The sequence below is a fragment of the Oryza brachyantha genome, chromosome 2 (genome assembly GCF_000231095.2).
Source record: "Oryza brachyantha chromosome 2, ObraRS2, whole genome shotgun sequence".
Taxonomy (NCBI): Eukaryota; Viridiplantae; Streptophyta; class Magnoliopsida; order Poales; family Poaceae; genus Oryza; species Oryza brachyantha.
In genome coordinates, this window is record NC_023164.2 from 24814334 (window position 1) to 24831381 (window position 17048).

A 17048-nucleotide genomic window follows, 5' to 3' on the forward strand; every position below is an offset into this window, starting at 1 on the left:
AGTTTGGTACGAAATTTCTCCTCGCAACAAAGTATGCTGAAATCCCAGTGACCGGATTCAAACCAATCTACCAACTGAATTAGTAACATATTCACGGTCTTGCGCAAAAGCGTGGCCTGAAAGTGAAACAACGGCAACGTGCAAGACGAGGCACGCTATCCTGAGTTGAAACTCGAATGCCGGTCGAATTGGCTTCAAAGCAAAGCACCATTTCCCGGTACAAATCCACCAGGCGATGTTTTAGGCAAGCAAGAGTCAAACAAGGCACCAAAGCACTCGGGGCAAGCACTAGTGGGTCACTCAAATGGCCAGCAAAAAGGCTACAGATTAGTCTATAATAGTAGTAATTTAGGTTAATCATATAGTAGTAATAACAATAGCATCATAGTTACATGGACTAAACAAAGATATCCCCCACCATTAGCCAAAGCTGCAAAAGGAAGAGATACAGCTACTACAGCACTGGTACTCCTACACTGTTTCTACGCCGCAGCAAACATTCGGCAGGAGTCAAGCACCGGGCACAGCACCACAGGTAAAGAAAGGAACGAAAAGGGAAGCAAAGATTCCAACATCTCTGCCTCTTTTCCGACCTCCCTCTGTTCACTGCGCTCCGATTGATTTTTCTTTCATAAAACCTCGCATCCCGAGATGGCTGCTGCTGCTGCTCTTCTTCAGTCTTTCGCTACTGCTGCCTCGGTTCAGACCGACGACGGGAGCTCGCACTTGCCCATCTCTGCAAACAATCGAACAAACAGATTACAGTAAGATCACGGTTTAAAAGGAAAGCATCATACTGCAGGATTATGCCATTAAAAAACTGTCAATGGTCGCTGCTACCATGTGAACAAGAGACCAATTGTAGTTACTCCACTATATGTATACTAGTACTGGTCCAAAGGAAGAGGCGCGTATACTGGCAATAACCGAGGGAATATAGGCCTAACAAGTGGAGGAATGATGTAAAAAATTGTGCAGATAGTACAAATGCAAGCTACTCCTACTATACTACTCGGCCTGTAACATCCAGCCATGGCACGTATCACTATGGATGAGGGGAGTACTAGTAAAAGAATACAGGACGAGTCATATCACGTTGAGCTGCGAGCCACGCTGACCCCATCTCATCGCGGTCATAATTGCACTTGTGCGGGTTTCGACTACAGTACACTGGCTGTACCACTCGTAACTCAATCGCAGGCAGGCAGTCTAAAATGGTTTCTATAAACTTTTTCTTATCATCATCAAAACTATCTATCTTCATCAAAACTAGTACCAGACACTAGTCTTTCAATATAAACATCACTATTTTATATTTAAATTTAATACTACTTATCTCACATGATATCTAAAATGTTATAAAAACTATCTATCTTCATCAAAACTAGTACTAGACACTAGTTTTTCAATGCAAACATCACTATTTTATATTTAAATTTAATGCTACTTATCTCACATGATATCTAAAATGTTATAAAAACCATGTCTCATGCGAGATATAGTTTCATTCTTTTTCCTCATTTATTCACTTGCCACGTCATTTTTTATCTTATATGACAACTTATTTAATACTATAAATGCTCTAAGGGTAGTCCCAAACTACATGTAGTTTCTATAGCATTAAATACCAATGTCAGCTCAAAAAAAATACTGATGTGGCACATGAGTTAAGAAAGAGAGAAGAGAAATAGCAGAAATCGTTTCCCATCTCAGAAACAATGTGCTCTCGTCGACCAAAGGCCGCCGGAAACGATATATTTTACATTGGGCCTTCCTCAATGGTTTCCTCGGCTCTTCTCCCAACAACGTCTGGATCCCCTGCGTATATCCATCGACGCCGTCGACGTGCTCGTCCACTGGTCTCCCCACGCGCGCCAATTTTCTTCTCGCGCGCCAAGCTCCTTGCCCCACACCGCGCGCGCTGCTGCTAGCTGCTCCTACTGCTTTTACAAAAAGCAGCAGGATTGAAGGCTCTTGCTGCTGGCAATCCTTCTGTGGCAGCGAGCAAATATTTCAATCCCCTTCCGCCTCGACGTCGAAGATCAGGTTTGCCTCCTAAGCCCTAGCCCCAATTTGATTCCCCCATGAATCTGACCCCAACCCAGTCTGTCACAGTATGAGTGGATTGCGGAGGCCAAAGGCTACTCGTGGATCTGCTGCTCAAGCTATAATTCATGATCGTTTTGCTTATAAGCAACTTCAGTTAGACTTGATTGAACATATTTGGAATAAGTTTGGGAATTCCAATTAGGTACTAAAATTATTTTCTTAAATAATTTGTTGTGCATTATTTCATTATAGTTTATACAGAAAATTGTTTGTTTAGTTCATGAGAAAATAATATAATTGTTTAACTCTTTTCATTGTAGATGACTGCTTCTGGAGTTCTGTGTGGCACTTGGGAGGTGAATTGCATCACTGAGTAGAAGCACTGTGATAGATGAATGGATGATTACTACCTCTCTCTATATATATGCATTCTCATTACCCAGCGAGAGAGAAAATGGATGATGGAAACCTGTTATTTATATTTATATTTTGTAATGCCTATGAATATGGCTTATTTTGTTACCTGTTACTTATGATTTTCCTATTACTATGAATATATTTGCTATAATTTATGGTGTTTGCTGGCACGACCGTATGTGTGTGCTGCATATTGCTGTCTGAGTGATAGCCTGATAGGTGCAGGCCACATATTGTATACATGCGGTCTGCACAGCTAATCCTGCTATTTGTTTGGCTTGTATTAAATTGTCCTCCATATAGAAACTGCTATAGAAGCTATGGGTTAGGAGGGATGGTTTCTAAGTATAGTTAATTATGCTCTATGTCTCTTGGAAGCTGTCCATGGAAACCATGGGTTGGGACTGCCCTAATGCAGCGCAACAGCTCGCATCCAATGCAATGCAAGTCATAAAAACACGAGGACGAGACCTCAAAATCGCAGTACTGTTGGTCACAACAATGTTGCGGCTGCTGGCTGCGTCTTTCCCAGGAGTGGTTTTAACCGGCGAGCCAGGCATGGGTGAGAGAAGCCATGTGTGGATGGTTGCAAAGACTACAGTGGAACGAGAATCATTCCCGTACGATGCAAAGCACCTTTCGTTTGATCTGTACTGTAACCCATCCATCCATCCATGTACACACAGGTTGTTCGAAGAGTGGTTTCTACGGCTCTACGTTTTGGCCCAAACCCAGGTTTTGTAGTGTGGTGTGTACCTTGTCCGTGTGTCGCACCCCCTACACTTGTTCGTATAACGCGTACATTTCGCTACCAAACGTAAAGAATCCAAGTACGATTACAATAATAAGGTAATGGTACGAATAAACGAGGCGATGAGTGGAGTATACTGACTTGGTGCTTGGTTAACGACGTAGGCGGCGCCGGCGAAGTCGCAGGTGCCGATGGTGCGGCCCTTGCGCTGGTAGTAGTCGTTGAAGGCGTAGGAGGCGTGGGAGACCATGGTGTTGGGCTCGAAGCATGCCGCGCCGGGCTGGATGGCCTTGCAGTCCGCGCCGCCCGGACCGCACGCGTAGTCCAGCGCCTTCTGCAACCGCTCCTCCCCGACCATAGCGTTCGCCACGCACCACGCCTCCCCGGTCGAGGTCGCCTTCACACCGCCGCCGGCGCCGGTCGGTGCATTGCTCCCGCTGCCGACCCCGCCGTTGTCCTGCCAGCCGAGACCACCGTTGCCTTTGCTGCTGCTGCTGCCGGCGGAGTTGCCGCCGAGGACGAACTCGACGTCGTAGACCTTCTGCTGGTTCGGGTAGAACACGCCGTAGTTGCGCTCGGAGGTCGGTCCGGGCTTCTGGTTCTCGTTAAAGAGAGCGAAGAGGTACACGTCAATGTCGGCATCGGCGCGGCGCGGGGTTCCAGCGTTGCCGGAGAGCACGCGGCGCACGAGGTTGCCGTTGTAGGCCGCGGCGTTGGCCGCGGCGGCGCCGGTCTCCTTGGCGTCACCCTTGGACGGCCACCCGGTCTCCGACACCACGACGCGCACGGCATTGTAGTTCCCAAGTTTGCTCACCGCGGTGAACACGGCGTCGAGCTGGGCGTCGAGTAGGCTGAAGTACTTGAGGCCGCTCCCGGAGTCAAGCACGCCGGCGTTGGGGCGGAACAGCGCGTAGTCGAGGGAGATGACGTCCGCATTGGCAGAGTACGCGAAGAATGGGTACGCGTTCACCATGAGGAAAGAGCCAGTCTGTGCGAGGAAGTCGAGCATGGGCTTCATGACTGCCTGGGCGAGGTCCTCCCGGAACACGCCGGCGGAGGGCGGGTACGACCCAGCGAGCGCAGTGAGCGCGATGGGGGACGATACTTTGACGGCCTTGTCAAGGTTGAGCCTCGTCAGCGCGGCGTGCACGTTGGTCATCGCCGGTACGAGCTGCGCAGTCAGGTTCTTGGCTGAGGCGAACACCTCGTTCCCGACGGCGATGCCCTGGATCTGCGTGGCCGGGTAGTACGCCGCGACGTTGCGGCGCACCCAGGCGAGCGCGTACGACGGGCGCGAGGCCGCGGCGGCGAGCTGCTCGTTGGGCAGCGCGACCACCACCTTGATGCCGGTGTTGGCCAGCGCGCGCAGCACGGTCGGCTCGGTGTCGTACAGCTTCACCTGCGCGATGCCCTGCTGCTTCATCAGCTGCACCACCGCCGCCGGGTTGGGCAGGTCGTTCGCCACCCTCCCGTAGTTGATCCCCACCGTGCCGGCCTCTGCAACCAACGCAATCCACACATCAACATCCTCTCTCTCCACGAATCCACATTCACCTGCAATGCTCGTAGCAACGTCTGTTACCTGCAGCGGACAAGAAGAGCACCGGCAATGCAACGGCGAGGATGAGGGCGCGGAGGCCCCGGGGTAGAGCCATTGCTCTGCTCGCTGCGGCGGTGCGTCGAGACAGGCAAAGCAACACACAGCGACGGGGAAGAGACGAGTGGAGGGCGTCGTGAGAGTGTGGTGGGAAATGGCGGGGGATTTTATGGCCGGCGAACGCGAGGCTCGCTGTAAAGCGGGGGCCACACGTGCGCGGGGAGTTGGGTTTTGGTTGGGTGGGGGGAGGAAATGACGGGGATGTTGGGAGATGCACGTCGCGCGCACCGCGTCGGGTTCGTGGGAGTGGGGATGGTGCGTACGAACGAGTGGGAGGGAAATGGGAGAGCGACCGGCGCCGGAGCGAGGCGGGGGGAGCGCGCTCGGTGACCGTTGTCGCCGCCTGCGCGCCGGGGGGCCCAAACGTACGGACGCTTCGGCTGGGCCTGGTTAAGTGGTTAGTTGATGGCTAATCAATGTCGATGAACGAGACATGTACTTCTGGTTGAGTGTGAGTGTGTGACCTAATTGCTCATCCCAACGGCTCCAAACCTGTTACTTTCTTCGACGATTTAGGCCCTTTTCAATTCCAATAAACTTTTCTCAAAAGTATTATATCAAATATTTAAATATTTAAATAAATTATTAAATATACATGAACAAACTAGTTACACAGTTATGAGAAAAATCGTGAGACGAAACTTTTGAACCTAATTGGTTCATGATTAGTCATAAATACTACATTAACTAACATGTGCTAATGACGAATTAATTAGACTTAAAAGATTCGTCTCGCGGTTTTTAAGCGGAATCTAAAATTTATTTTGTAATTAGACTACGTTTTGATACTTTAAATGTATAACCTACGTGTCGACGTGATCTCTCTTAAAAAAAATTTAAAAACTGATCGCAGCCTTATCTGAGCTGAAATGTACCGAGACGTGCCGTAGTCACTTGCACGGACCAAATGCATTCTGGGCTTGGTGACGTCGGCGTCACTGTTCAAATCATAAATTTGACACATGTTTATGGATAATTAACTTTAGAAGATAGTTGATGTACACATCGATAAAACGGATCTTTATTGTGCATGTATAAAATTATAGTGACGATTGCTCGTTGTAAGCGCTTAATGTGTTTCGTAAAAAAGTCACTATAGGCTTTGCAATGTTTTTCTGAGCTCAGTGGACACGCTCCACGTAGACAGTGATAGCGATGACCACGACAATAAAATAAAAACACCTCTCTAATGAAAAAAAACTTTTATTGACCGTATTGAGCAGTAGACTTATGGGGACGAAGATATATCCATATCCCACTTGGAAATGCACGGAGAAAAAAAAAATCAAAACAGAGCAAAACGGTTTTCGTTAATCAACTTGCTATTACTGTTTTCAGCTACACTTGAACGGTACAATTGTCGATAACAAACCTGTACTTTGTTGCCTTGTTCCCCTCAAATGTCTCTCATCAAAGTCATCAGGTGGAAGATGCATACACGCAAGGGAACGCTTGCCGCATGACACCGGTCTCTCCATTATTTTTCTTCTCATTTTATGTTCTCAGAAGACGCATGTGCATGGCCCTCCTCGTAGGATGTAACAAACTCTGCCGACCTGAATTGCTTGGCCAGAAAAGTCAGGCGATGAGGCAAGCAACGCATGAATGTACACAAGGGCAGCCAGGAGTGCTACACTAGCTACCACGAGATCTTTTGGGAGCTGGTGACCAGTGTCCATGTGTCCAGTGCGAGACAGCACTGGTGTAGCTACCATGCAACTCAGCCAGGTTGATCGGAGGGCTGCATCCGTTGCCATTGCACGGCACTAAACCCTTTAGTTCGGTTTGGTTAATTTGGTGACGCTGGTTTATTAATTAGCTGTAACCGTGTTTGCTGTGATTACAGATCTGGCGATGGGGCGATTGATTGATGGCTAGATCTGAAGGTAGCCGAAATGGTTGAGAGGTAAATTAAGCAAGAGATGGACAAAAGGACCGGTAGCCTTTTTCAAGCTTCACCTTCGGTTAATTATGTTAGAGCTAACAGTACAGTTCACTATCGAGCGAGGACAAGAATACAACATGGGGATCATCGAGTGGGCAAAAGTTGGGGCCTTTTAAGCGGCTCTTAACAATGGACAGCCGCGCATGCAGGTCGGAGTAGGTAGAGTAGAGCGCTAGCGTACTCATGCTTCGGACGAAGACACACCGAACTCGATGGGTCGTCGCTAGGTCCAAACTACAGTGTTTGACACAGATCACATTCACATATACTACTACTGTACTGTACCGGTAGATATGCTGCGGCACAGCTAGCTAGCCCTCGACACGCGTAAGCAAAATTCCTCCGGCAACTCGCGATCTTCCCCGTGATCGCCGTAGACCGGCCGGTCAGTACATCTACCACGCACGGTGTCGTCAACTCGTCGTTCTTGCTTGTTCAGTCCGGCAGTCAGCTGTTCTGCGTTTGGGCTGCAGCAATCTCCACTTCTGCATTGTATTAGCCAGCCATTTTCGATCGTGCAGGACAGATCTGCTAGCGAGGTTGGCGTGGTGGTGAACAGCGGAGAGCACAGAACCGAGCAAATCCGGTGGTAAACAAACGGGTAGCAGTCCACCGGGGAAAACACAAGGGCCCGGGCGGGCAAGAAATGATGGGGGGAGGAGAGGACCGGTGGTAAAGCGGACGTACACACACATACAGCTGTCTGTGCAACGGGAAAAGCGGCCTGCGTCCGGCTCGTCCTCCACCGGGGGGCGCGCCATGTGCGCCGTAACGCCCATTGCTCCCCCCGGCCGCCGCGCGCGGCGTCGACCGCTGGTCGTCTCCCGGCCCCCGGCTCACTCTCGTCGGTGGCCAGTGGCAGAGCGAGAGAGTGGCGAGCAAACAGCCTTGACTCGCTGGCTGCCAATGCCCCAATGGCCCCAGAAACTCCGGATTGTTCTGCGTACGAGATCTGGCAGGGGGGAGATGGTGCCATCGTACGTGATGCTGCGCCGGAGAGGCGGGACTGCAGTGGTAGGTTTTAGATCTGTATACTACCGTTTTTCAGGTTGGTTGTGTTCATGCTCTCTGGCAGGTTCTTCCCCGTTTCGAGCATGTGGCAAGGGTGGCAATGCAGTCTTCTTCTCTCCTATGATAGTACTTCATCCAGACCGGCAGAAGCTTGCATTCAAAGCGTACTGATAAACCTGCTTCAGATTAAAAATATATTCCATCATCGCTCCTGCGCATGCATGGGATCTTGCATCATTGCAGAGGTTTTTAGCATTAGAGCAAGTTCAACAGTATAGCCAACTACTAACTTTAATTCATCTATAGTCAATTTAATAGTCAATTTATATAATAATCATCAGCTCTTCTTTCTTCTTTTATCTTATTAAAATATGTTTATAGCTGAGTTATAGTATGCTATTGTACCTGCTCTTAGCGTTAACATTGCCACGGCTGTGAGTAACACGTCGTTCTGATGAACTCCCACGCCATGATCAGTGTCAGCCATGTGGATCCTGGGAGCATATCATGCATCGGAGAGTCCCAGAGGCATTTCTGTCGGTGTGGCCGGGGAATTCATTCATCAAACGAGAATTAGGGTAGAATGATGAACATGCTTGGTTGCCCTACGTCACCAGGACGTCATTCTTGGACCACCGTGATTCATGATTGGGGCTTGGATTTGTACTGCGCCTGCAGCTCGGGCAGCAGTAGACGGTAGTGCGGCGACAACAGCCAAATGCCAACACTGGGACGAAGGCCTGGTTTAGGTACTATTTTTTTTTTTCAAAAATATCACATCGAATTTTTGAACACCTAAATAAAACATTAAACATAGATGAATCAAAAAAACTAATTGCACAGTTATGTAAGAAATATTGAGATGAATCTTTTGAGCCTAATTAGTCCATGATTAGCCATAAGTGCTACAGTAACCAATATGTGCTAATAGCGGATTAATTAAGCTCAAAAGATTCTTCTCGTGGTTTCTAGGCTAGCCATGAAATTCGTTTTTTCATTCGTGTCCAAAAACTCATTCTGACGTCCGATAAAACATTTGACGTGAACTTCTCCCAGATATCTTCTCAATCTAAATACCGCCGAAGAGAGTGTGCTCATGTGAACCAAAAAATTATTCACGCTTGACAGTTGACACTGATTGCAGTGAGCCAGCAGTGAGCTACTCTCACTCATGGACCATCCAAATCCCATAAATCTCCACGCTGCTTCTGCTAGATCACTGCTGCTGATTCATGTGCCGTCTTCAGAGTTCAGCAGAACGCCTCACGGCCAGAAATGGCAGTAACGTTATTGTCCGTCTCACGCTACGTTCTTTTTGCCAATTACCTGTATAGCACAGTAATTTCAGCCAATCTTTTACATTCATGAGATTAGATTGATTTCTTATATACCAGTGAGTTTTATTTAGATCTCTTACATGTTCGTTTTGTTAGTTTGAGCATTGGTTAGCTGTAGACATGACTTTTTTTTATCCTTTGCATATTGCTCAAAGGTAGAATGTTTGATGTGTAAATTAGTTGTGTTTGGGAAAAATAATAAGGGATAAATTACTACTTATTTGTTATAAAATTTTAAAAAATTAAACATAATTTCATTAGAAATTCAAAAGGTATTTATTTTAATAAATCAAGCTCAGCATCAAATTTAAAAATTGATTTTCATGAATATGTAGTGAATTGAGATTCATTGTTAAGAACAAAGGGGGTGAATTATTTGTCACAAATTAAGAACCGTATTTAAAATTTTGTAAATAAATTTAAAATTAAATTTGATGAAATTTGTTCCATCTTCCCAAAAATATAACCTAAATAACATATAGTTTTAGTTCTCTTTTTTGGTGAATTAATGTACGGATATGACCATAATTTAAAAAAATCAATTTTTTTATTTTTAAGTTTGACATTAAATGATTATATCCCTTCTATTTTAGTATAAGTTAATTTTTTCACTTAAAAATTTATGTAGTAGGTAACACATAAGTATGAGAGAAGGGTAATTTAGAAATTTAGAAATTTTTAATGGCTAACTGATAGACTACTAACTTTCTGGGTATATAAGAGAGCAAGATGAAAACTCAATGACACTTTAGGGTAAATGAAGGGAGTGATCAAATTTTTAGAGATACCGAGGGAATTTTCTCATCTTTTTACGATATTATTCCTTGTATTTTGTACGTACAGCTTACTGAATTGATAAACGGTGTATTTTTAAGAAGTATTTTTATAAAAGTTGTCATCTTATATTTCTAAAATATTTATTAAAATTTAAAGTAGTTAGTTTTATTATTTATACTATAAAATAACTATAAAGAAGATAATCATTCATAGGCCATGTTCGGCATGGTATGAATAAGTTAACTTATCCTTAGCATGAAAAAACGAGTAATAGATTAGTACATTATTAATTAATTATTAAATATAAAAAATATAAAGTAGATTAATACGATTTTTTAACAACTTTTCTATAGAAATTTTTTAAAAAAATATCTTATTTAACGGTTCGGAATACGTGCATACTAAAAACGGGGTGGATAAGTTAAGCAGCGAACACGGCGATAGTCGTACAAGGACCCAGCTATCCGTATGTGACAGTGGGAATCAAATAACTATAAAGAAGATAATCATTCATAGGCCATGTTCGGCATGGTATGAATAAGTTAACTTATCCTTAGCATGAAAAAACGAGTAATAGATTAGTACATTATTAATTAATTATTAAATATAAAAAATATAAAGTAGATTAATACGATTTTTTAACAACTTTTCTATAGAAATTTTTTAAAAAAATATCTTATTTAACGGTTCGGAATACGTGCATACTAAAAACGGGGTGGATAAGTTAAGCAGCGAACACGGCGATAGTCGTACAAGGACCCAGCTATCCGTATGTGACAGTGGGAATCAAACCTGGATCTTGCACTGCCGCACTCATAGGCTGGTTCACCAACCCCACATGCCGTGGGTGACGCGGCAGGATGAATCGCGTGCAGTATGCTACACCACCTCCATGTGCAAGCAGAGCAGTACATGACAATGGCGAAGAATAGATTGGATCTGAGGAAAGATAGGTGAATATAAAAAAATGACCCAGTTGAATAATTCAGTTTTAAAACGTCTTGCGCCATCAGATTATATTCTCTCCCTTCCAACTGATATAGGCACATCGAGATAATATTAATTTGGAATGCAAACACTGAAGAACCCAACAAACTTACAAACCTATCTGCCGCATTAGTTTAGAGACCCATGAGTTTTGACTCCTTTGTGCATTGTTTAATGGCAATCTGTGATAGTATTATTCTCAACGATGATATAAAAAAAAATGTGTACCCCACATAGTTAAAAGAACCGGACAACTGTGTTAAAAGAAGTTGATTCTAAGCATTAATACTCGGATATAATTACAAAATTGTTGTTCAGAGGAACATTTAGGGAGGATATGCACAAACCTACTAGGCTACTATACAAGCCATTAGAATGAACGAACAACAGATTGCATATGTACAATTGTAGTACTTTGTTTCACTACTTGCCCGCCGCCAGTACAGATATGATACACTGATTAAACCTATGTGATGATTGATGAAACATTCTGTGTGAAGGTATAAACCTGTCCATGACTCTTCTAACCAAGTTGTTTTGAAGTCTGTCCAGTCGACCGGGTATTGTTCTATGTTGGTAAATGTTCCCTCTTCATACTCGTTTCAACTTAACGGCAGGTCATCTCTAGTTATCCCCCACATAGGCTCTCTGAATTAGGTTGTTACTTGGCAAGTCAAGTTGCCAGCCCACTGTTATCTCGTGCGAATTTTCCTTTGCTGCAGAAGTACATACACCAGACATATTTATGCGAGTTGGAACTATAATATTAGGTTGTTTAAAACTGTAACTGTCTTAAAGCGCATTCCAGCTTGATTCGGTAGCCATTTATAAATTCAATACAATTTAATATCTGTGAAAAGCAACCAAAATCGTAGGGAATTTTGCACTCTTTTTGTGGGAAAAGCATAGATACAAATGGAAACGAGACATAGCTTATATTATCATAACAGATTGTTATATGAACAAGTGATTTCAATTCCCAGGATCAATTTTTCCTAATTTCATAAAATATCATGAATGATTACGACTGTTAACTATAGAAAAGTAGCGAGTACTTACATGATGATTTTGACTAGAATATCTCCGGGCTGCTTCACAAGAGGTAGTGTGGTGTGCACCACTTAAAACACGAGATAGCCGTCGGAGAAATACTTGAACGTGGTTGTAAATGCTGCAGCATGCAGTAGTAGTTAGCGCACAGCTCATACCAAGTGATAGGGTAAACTTTGATACACTACTGAACCATGCAGTAGTAATACATAATTCATTTATTTTGAACCAATCAACAAGGTTACTGAAATAAATCACTACACTCAAGTTCGCAGAAAGGAATGACATGCTAGATAATGCATTAAGCACGGAAAAAATTCTAATTTGACAGTCAGTACAAGATGTTTCCTACACGTAATCTGATTTCATATTTAATACTCATGTAACCATGCTGACATTGAGAAGGTTACCTAAGCCGGTGCCTATTACATGTCGAAAAGAAGGCAACAAAACCATACACAATACTTCGGATAGCACGAAAAATCTGAAAAAGAAGTCAAAGTGAGTTCCACATATATGTATATACATATACATATAAAATAACTGGTCAAATCAACAAATTGTTGGTACCTGGTACAGAAGATCTTTCCATAGTGACCCCCAGATGGTAGTTTCAGATGCAAGGCCAGTCGATCTGGACAGAGAACCAACTTGATACAGAGAACTCAATGCAGACCAGGTCTCCCTTACGACTCCAACAATGTCCACAAAAATGTCTGCTACAAAACTTGCTAGCACAACAAAAAGCCGGAAAGGTGCAGCTAGAATTTCTCCGAGGAGCCAAATGAAAGGGTACAGAACTGAATTTGCTGTAGACAATTCAAAAGAGAAAGGTAACAGAATCAGCACAAAAAGATTAATACCAATCGAAGAGCAAGTACAGAACTGAATTTTTATTATTTTTTGAAGCTTTTTATTTTTTAGTTTTAAAACTAACTCTAGCAAAACTTATTTTCAAATCTGAACCTTTTGGCCAGGCAACTACGACTGGCATGGGCAAATAGCACTCTCATGCCGTGAGGGTGGCACGGCTGTATTTTCTTCTGCATGGGCAAATAACGCTGCCACACCATTCTTGCTGATGTGGCCAAATAACGCAGCGGGTGTCATGGTCAAAAGGTTCAGATCTTGGCATAAGTTTTGAGATGGTTTAGTTCTAAAATTAAAAATAAAAAACGGTTCTATATATATATGATATATAATCAGAGAGGTTCCAGAAAACATACCAATATTAAGCAGAACACTGAAGACTAACCAAAAAGGCCACATAATCATCTGTATTGTACTGATAACTACACTGCATGAAGTTTCCATCGCCAACATGATAACTGAGCTCAGATGTCCTACTGTTTCAGCACAAAGGTTCCATAGCGGCAGGGTAAATTCAAGAACCTCTAAAATTGGCCCCATTATTGGCTTTGTCAAAATACTAAGAGCAGACTTAGTAGCAGTAACAATCTTAAGAGACCATGTAAAAGCCTGCTGGAAGTTATGCAGAAAAAGCATGGTTCCAAGATACTTCAGTCGTGAGATCATTTCCCACGTCTCTATCCAGTCAAAGAAAGGGCCAAATAATCTTGAGGCAGTTGCCTTCAACATGGGGACATTCTTGTATAGATCATAAAACCCTATGAGAACAGTAACTATTGACATCAAGACATACAATGCCCTGGCAAGAGGACACATCCATGGGCGATATATCTTGCAGAATACTGGATATGACTGGAAAAAAATCACCCATGAAGGAAGGCCATACTCAAGCAATGTTAACAGCCTCACATCAGAAAGTATCACTTCTTTGAGTTTGAAAGGTAGATCGTGATCATCAAACCGGAATAAGATCAACACATCCTTATATGTGCTAGGCTCAAGCAGTGTCTTGCCACAATCATCATCACTGCAGCATGAGGAAGAAGATGATGAATACCTTGGTGAGGTCACAACTTCGGAATATGATTCTTCAGACATATTACTTCCCGCATCGGATCTTATTATCTTTCTTCTCTTGTAAGGTCCAGAGCAAGGAGGTGATGTGTACGAGGAACTTGTAAAACTTGACGGCTCTCTCATGCATTGGCTAGGTCCAGAATCATCATCATCACTCTGTACATTCTCGCTTTCCCATTCAGGTGTTGAGAAATAATTCCGAGTGTCATAGAACACATCACCTGTACAGTAAGCATATAAGTGGTCTGCACATCCAGCACACAATAACAGAGAGAACATCCATGTCTTTACCTTTAGGAGAGATGCTGTTCAAATGGTACTGTAGCAGCTGGCATTCAGAGTAATTTCCGCAAAACCATGAGGTGATCAATGATGAAGCTTGGTTGACACTCTCAAATTCCCATCTCTTCATTGTTTTAGCCTCCACTGCCATTGAAGTATCAGTCTACAACAAACATAAAAAGAATAATAAGCATGGGCTATCCATTAATAGCTATGACATATTCAGTCTACGACAATACCTGAAGTTCATTCAAATAATTCATGCCGCGCACATCAGCCCAGTCTACCTCAAAAATTATAAAGCCATATAAGGTTCTGTGCAGTTCCTTGTTCAGCAGACGAGAATCCTTCAGCCTATTCACATGTAGCTTTTTATTCCGCATGGCATCATCAATTAAGGTATACCATCTGGATGTCGGGTTCCACAAATGAGAACCATGTCTAGGATCTTTAGAGAATACGAGTTTCTTCCCAGTTTCATCTCCCCTTCTCCTAGTTCTAGTGATTGCAAAAGGTGAAAGTCTTGACTGGAGCACAAAATGACAAATAAGGAAGATGAGCCAAAATTGAGGTAACTAGGGCAATGCATGAAGTACAAGCAGTGAAGAGATATTCATAAATATTCTTTGTGTGCTTCCGAGTGGTTCATGAAAGTGTGAAATGTACCTTTGTGACCATCAGTTGCCATAGGTGAGCTGGTCTTGTGTCCTGGTCTAGCAGCCATGGCCGGTTGTCAAGTAATATAAGAAACTTCTTCGTATGAGGGCACACAAATACAGTAAGATCAGCAAGATATGACTGTAAATCCCTGCATATATAGTACAGATTAACTGTAATATAGATGCAATCTAAATTTGCACTGCTCTTTTAAGATCATCAGGTTACTGAATGAGCAGCTTACAAGAATTCTCAACACTGGATACCAACCCCAGAAATTAAAAGAATTGCAATTGCCAACAGAAAGTGCAATACAACTTAAGGCCACACTAATATGCACCACTTTGCACAAAAAATGCAGTCCAATGAATGTACTTACAAAGATAAATTAACCGCGCTACACAGTTCACTGTTCGATACCATATGATTCAGGTGAGCAGTAACATATCAAATGCTCAAAGACAATTAATTGGCAACATAGCATTTAACATTTTCTTTCCTCCAATCTACGGAATCAATGAATCGTGAAATGCAACCTACTGAAACTAGGAGTAATTCCATATCTCCAGTCCATAAGGAATGGATATGCACACAAAACAAAAAATGGTCAGGCAACTAAGCCTAGTAATAAAATCTAGATGACTTTGCAACGAACAACATGATGGGATATTAAATTTGTTATTATCATCATCTCTGGACGAATATGTAGGAAGAAATGTGCCAAATCCTGGATTATTGCTCCAGTATATCAATCATGTGCCCAGTGCCCTCGTACTGGAAAAGTTTACCACCTTAAACCGGAAACATTTCCGAGAATGAACTTTTCCAACCTGTCGCCATGTCACTCATCAAATATATGCTTTGACAATTCAGGTACCACTCCCATATGTGTGCTGTCTTGTCTATTTCTCATAAGCAGTATACTACTCCCCAAAGTAATACAAACAAATAAACGATTGTTACAGTTTTGATCAATTTTCACTGCCTTCTGGGAACAAGTGTAACTAACTAACCATTATCATCGAAGCTACCCAGTTAACTTTCCTCTCAACTTCTGTATCGTTGTCTCACCCACAATCCCACATCACAACGGGACTACATTTGGGACCAGAGAAATTTGGCAGCTCATTCCACCAGAATACAACTCTCGATAAAATAAACAGCAATTGCTCGAATTTCCAACCGCGAGATCAAAACAGCTGCCATGAGCACAGAACGAGACGTACCCGATTTGCAAGCTCGTAAGGGGGAAGAAATGCCGCTTCGCGCCGCTCTCCATCACAACGCCGACTCCACCTCCCTGAACCACATACGCAAAATCACGCCAGAAATTCCACATCAAGCAGGAGAGATCAGAGACCCCAAATCCAGGCACAGGCGCCAGCAAAATTTGAAGAGGTGTCTCGTCAAATACCTGCGCAGAGGTCAGAGGCATCCCATGGAGATGGCGTCGTGCCTATCCGCATGCCAAGGTGGCCAGAGTTAATGGCCTCCCCCGGTGGTAAATTCGCCGCCAACCGCGTGTCCGCCCCCTGCCTCCACCACGCAGCGGGGGCGCCCAATCGCCGAGTGCTCCTCCCCAAATACCACCACCACCGAGCCGCCGCTCCACCCCTCCCCGAAGGCGGCTCAGCTGTCCTGCGCTCCGCCGGTGGTGACGCGGCGTGCGGGATGCGGCGACCGGATCCCGGCGGGCCCCCGCGTGAGAAGCCAACCAACCATCCCAACGGAGGATACGCGCCGCAGAGATATACGGCGCAGCAGTAGTAGTGGGGGGCCTTCACCCACCTTGGCCGTCCTTGCGCTTGCTTCCGAGGCGGAGCCGGTTCGGATATTTATATCCCGATGACATGTGGGGCCACAGCACGGGCGGGTCCCACCTGTCAGCTTGCTCGGGTTTGTTCCCCCGGAGCCGGGTGCGTTCGGCGTGGGGTGACGTCGATGGCGCGAACTCTCACGTACCCTGAACAATGACAGGTGGGCCCCACGCTTGTGTGCTCCCACAAGGCAGCGTGTTGCCCGCCTCTCCAGATGTCGTCACCCACCTCGGGCATTTCTGGTTTCCCCGCGTCGAAGCAAAGGGTACAAATACTACGTGCCGGCCGGCCTACCCGTCGCCGCCGGCCAGACTACAAGTGACATACGGGTCCCACATTCCTTGGACCCATATGTCGGTGTGAT

The 17048-nt window shown here is 44.5% G+C and overlaps 2 protein-coding genes and 1 long non-coding RNA gene across 5 annotated transcripts; 1 reads left to right on the forward strand and 2 right to left on the reverse strand.

Annotated features, from left to right (window-relative positions):
• Positions 1–321: 321 nt before the first annotated feature.
• LOC102703186 (glucan endo-1,3-beta-glucosidase 12-like) lies at positions 322–4949 on the reverse strand. The gene is made up of 3 exons (XM_006647914.2): positions 4800–4949; positions 3359–4714; positions 322–736 (listed from the first exon to the last, which is right to left on the reverse strand). Exons 1-3 carry the CDS (start codon positions 4870–4872, stop codon positions 702–704), a joined length of 1464 nt encoding a protein of 487 aa, XP_006647977.1. The 5' UTR covers positions 4873–4949; the 3' UTR covers positions 322–701.
• On the forward strand, positions 1746–2628 carry LOC107303684. The gene is made up of 3 exons (XR_001549642.2): positions 1746–2046; positions 2116–2251; positions 2370–2628. It is a non-coding gene; the product is annotated as an uncharacterized LOC107303684 (long non-coding RNA).
• Positions 4950–8814: 3865 nt separating the features above from the next.
• LOC102703462 lies at positions 8815–16655 on the reverse strand. 3 transcript variants are annotated; one of them, XR_001549681.2, is made up of 11 exons: positions 16282–16655; positions 16094–16167; positions 14877–15018; positions 14450–14737; positions 14220–14373; positions 13208–14149; positions 12552–12790; positions 12392–12465; positions 11991–12102; positions 10737–10883; positions 8815–9156 (listed from the first exon to the last, which is right to left on the reverse strand). XR_001549681.2 is itself a non-coding variant. In XM_040520665.1 (10 exons), the coding sequence occupies exons 1-10, from the start codon at positions 16300–16302 to the stop codon at positions 10824–10826; spliced, it is 2106 nt and encodes a 701-aa protein (XP_040376599.1). In that variant the 5' UTR covers positions 16303–16655; the 3' UTR covers positions 10637–10823. The 3 variants fall into 3 exon arrangements, 2 of the variants coding, with proteins under 2 accessions (XP_040376599.1, XP_006647978.1); XM_040520665.1 differs by lacking the exon at positions 8815–9156 and having other exon boundaries at positions 10637–10883; XM_006647915.2 differs by lacking the exons at positions 8815–9156; positions 10737–10883 and adding an exon at positions 11158–11647 and having other exon boundaries at positions 16282–16605.
• Between the last annotated feature and the right edge of the window lie 393 nt (positions 16656–17048).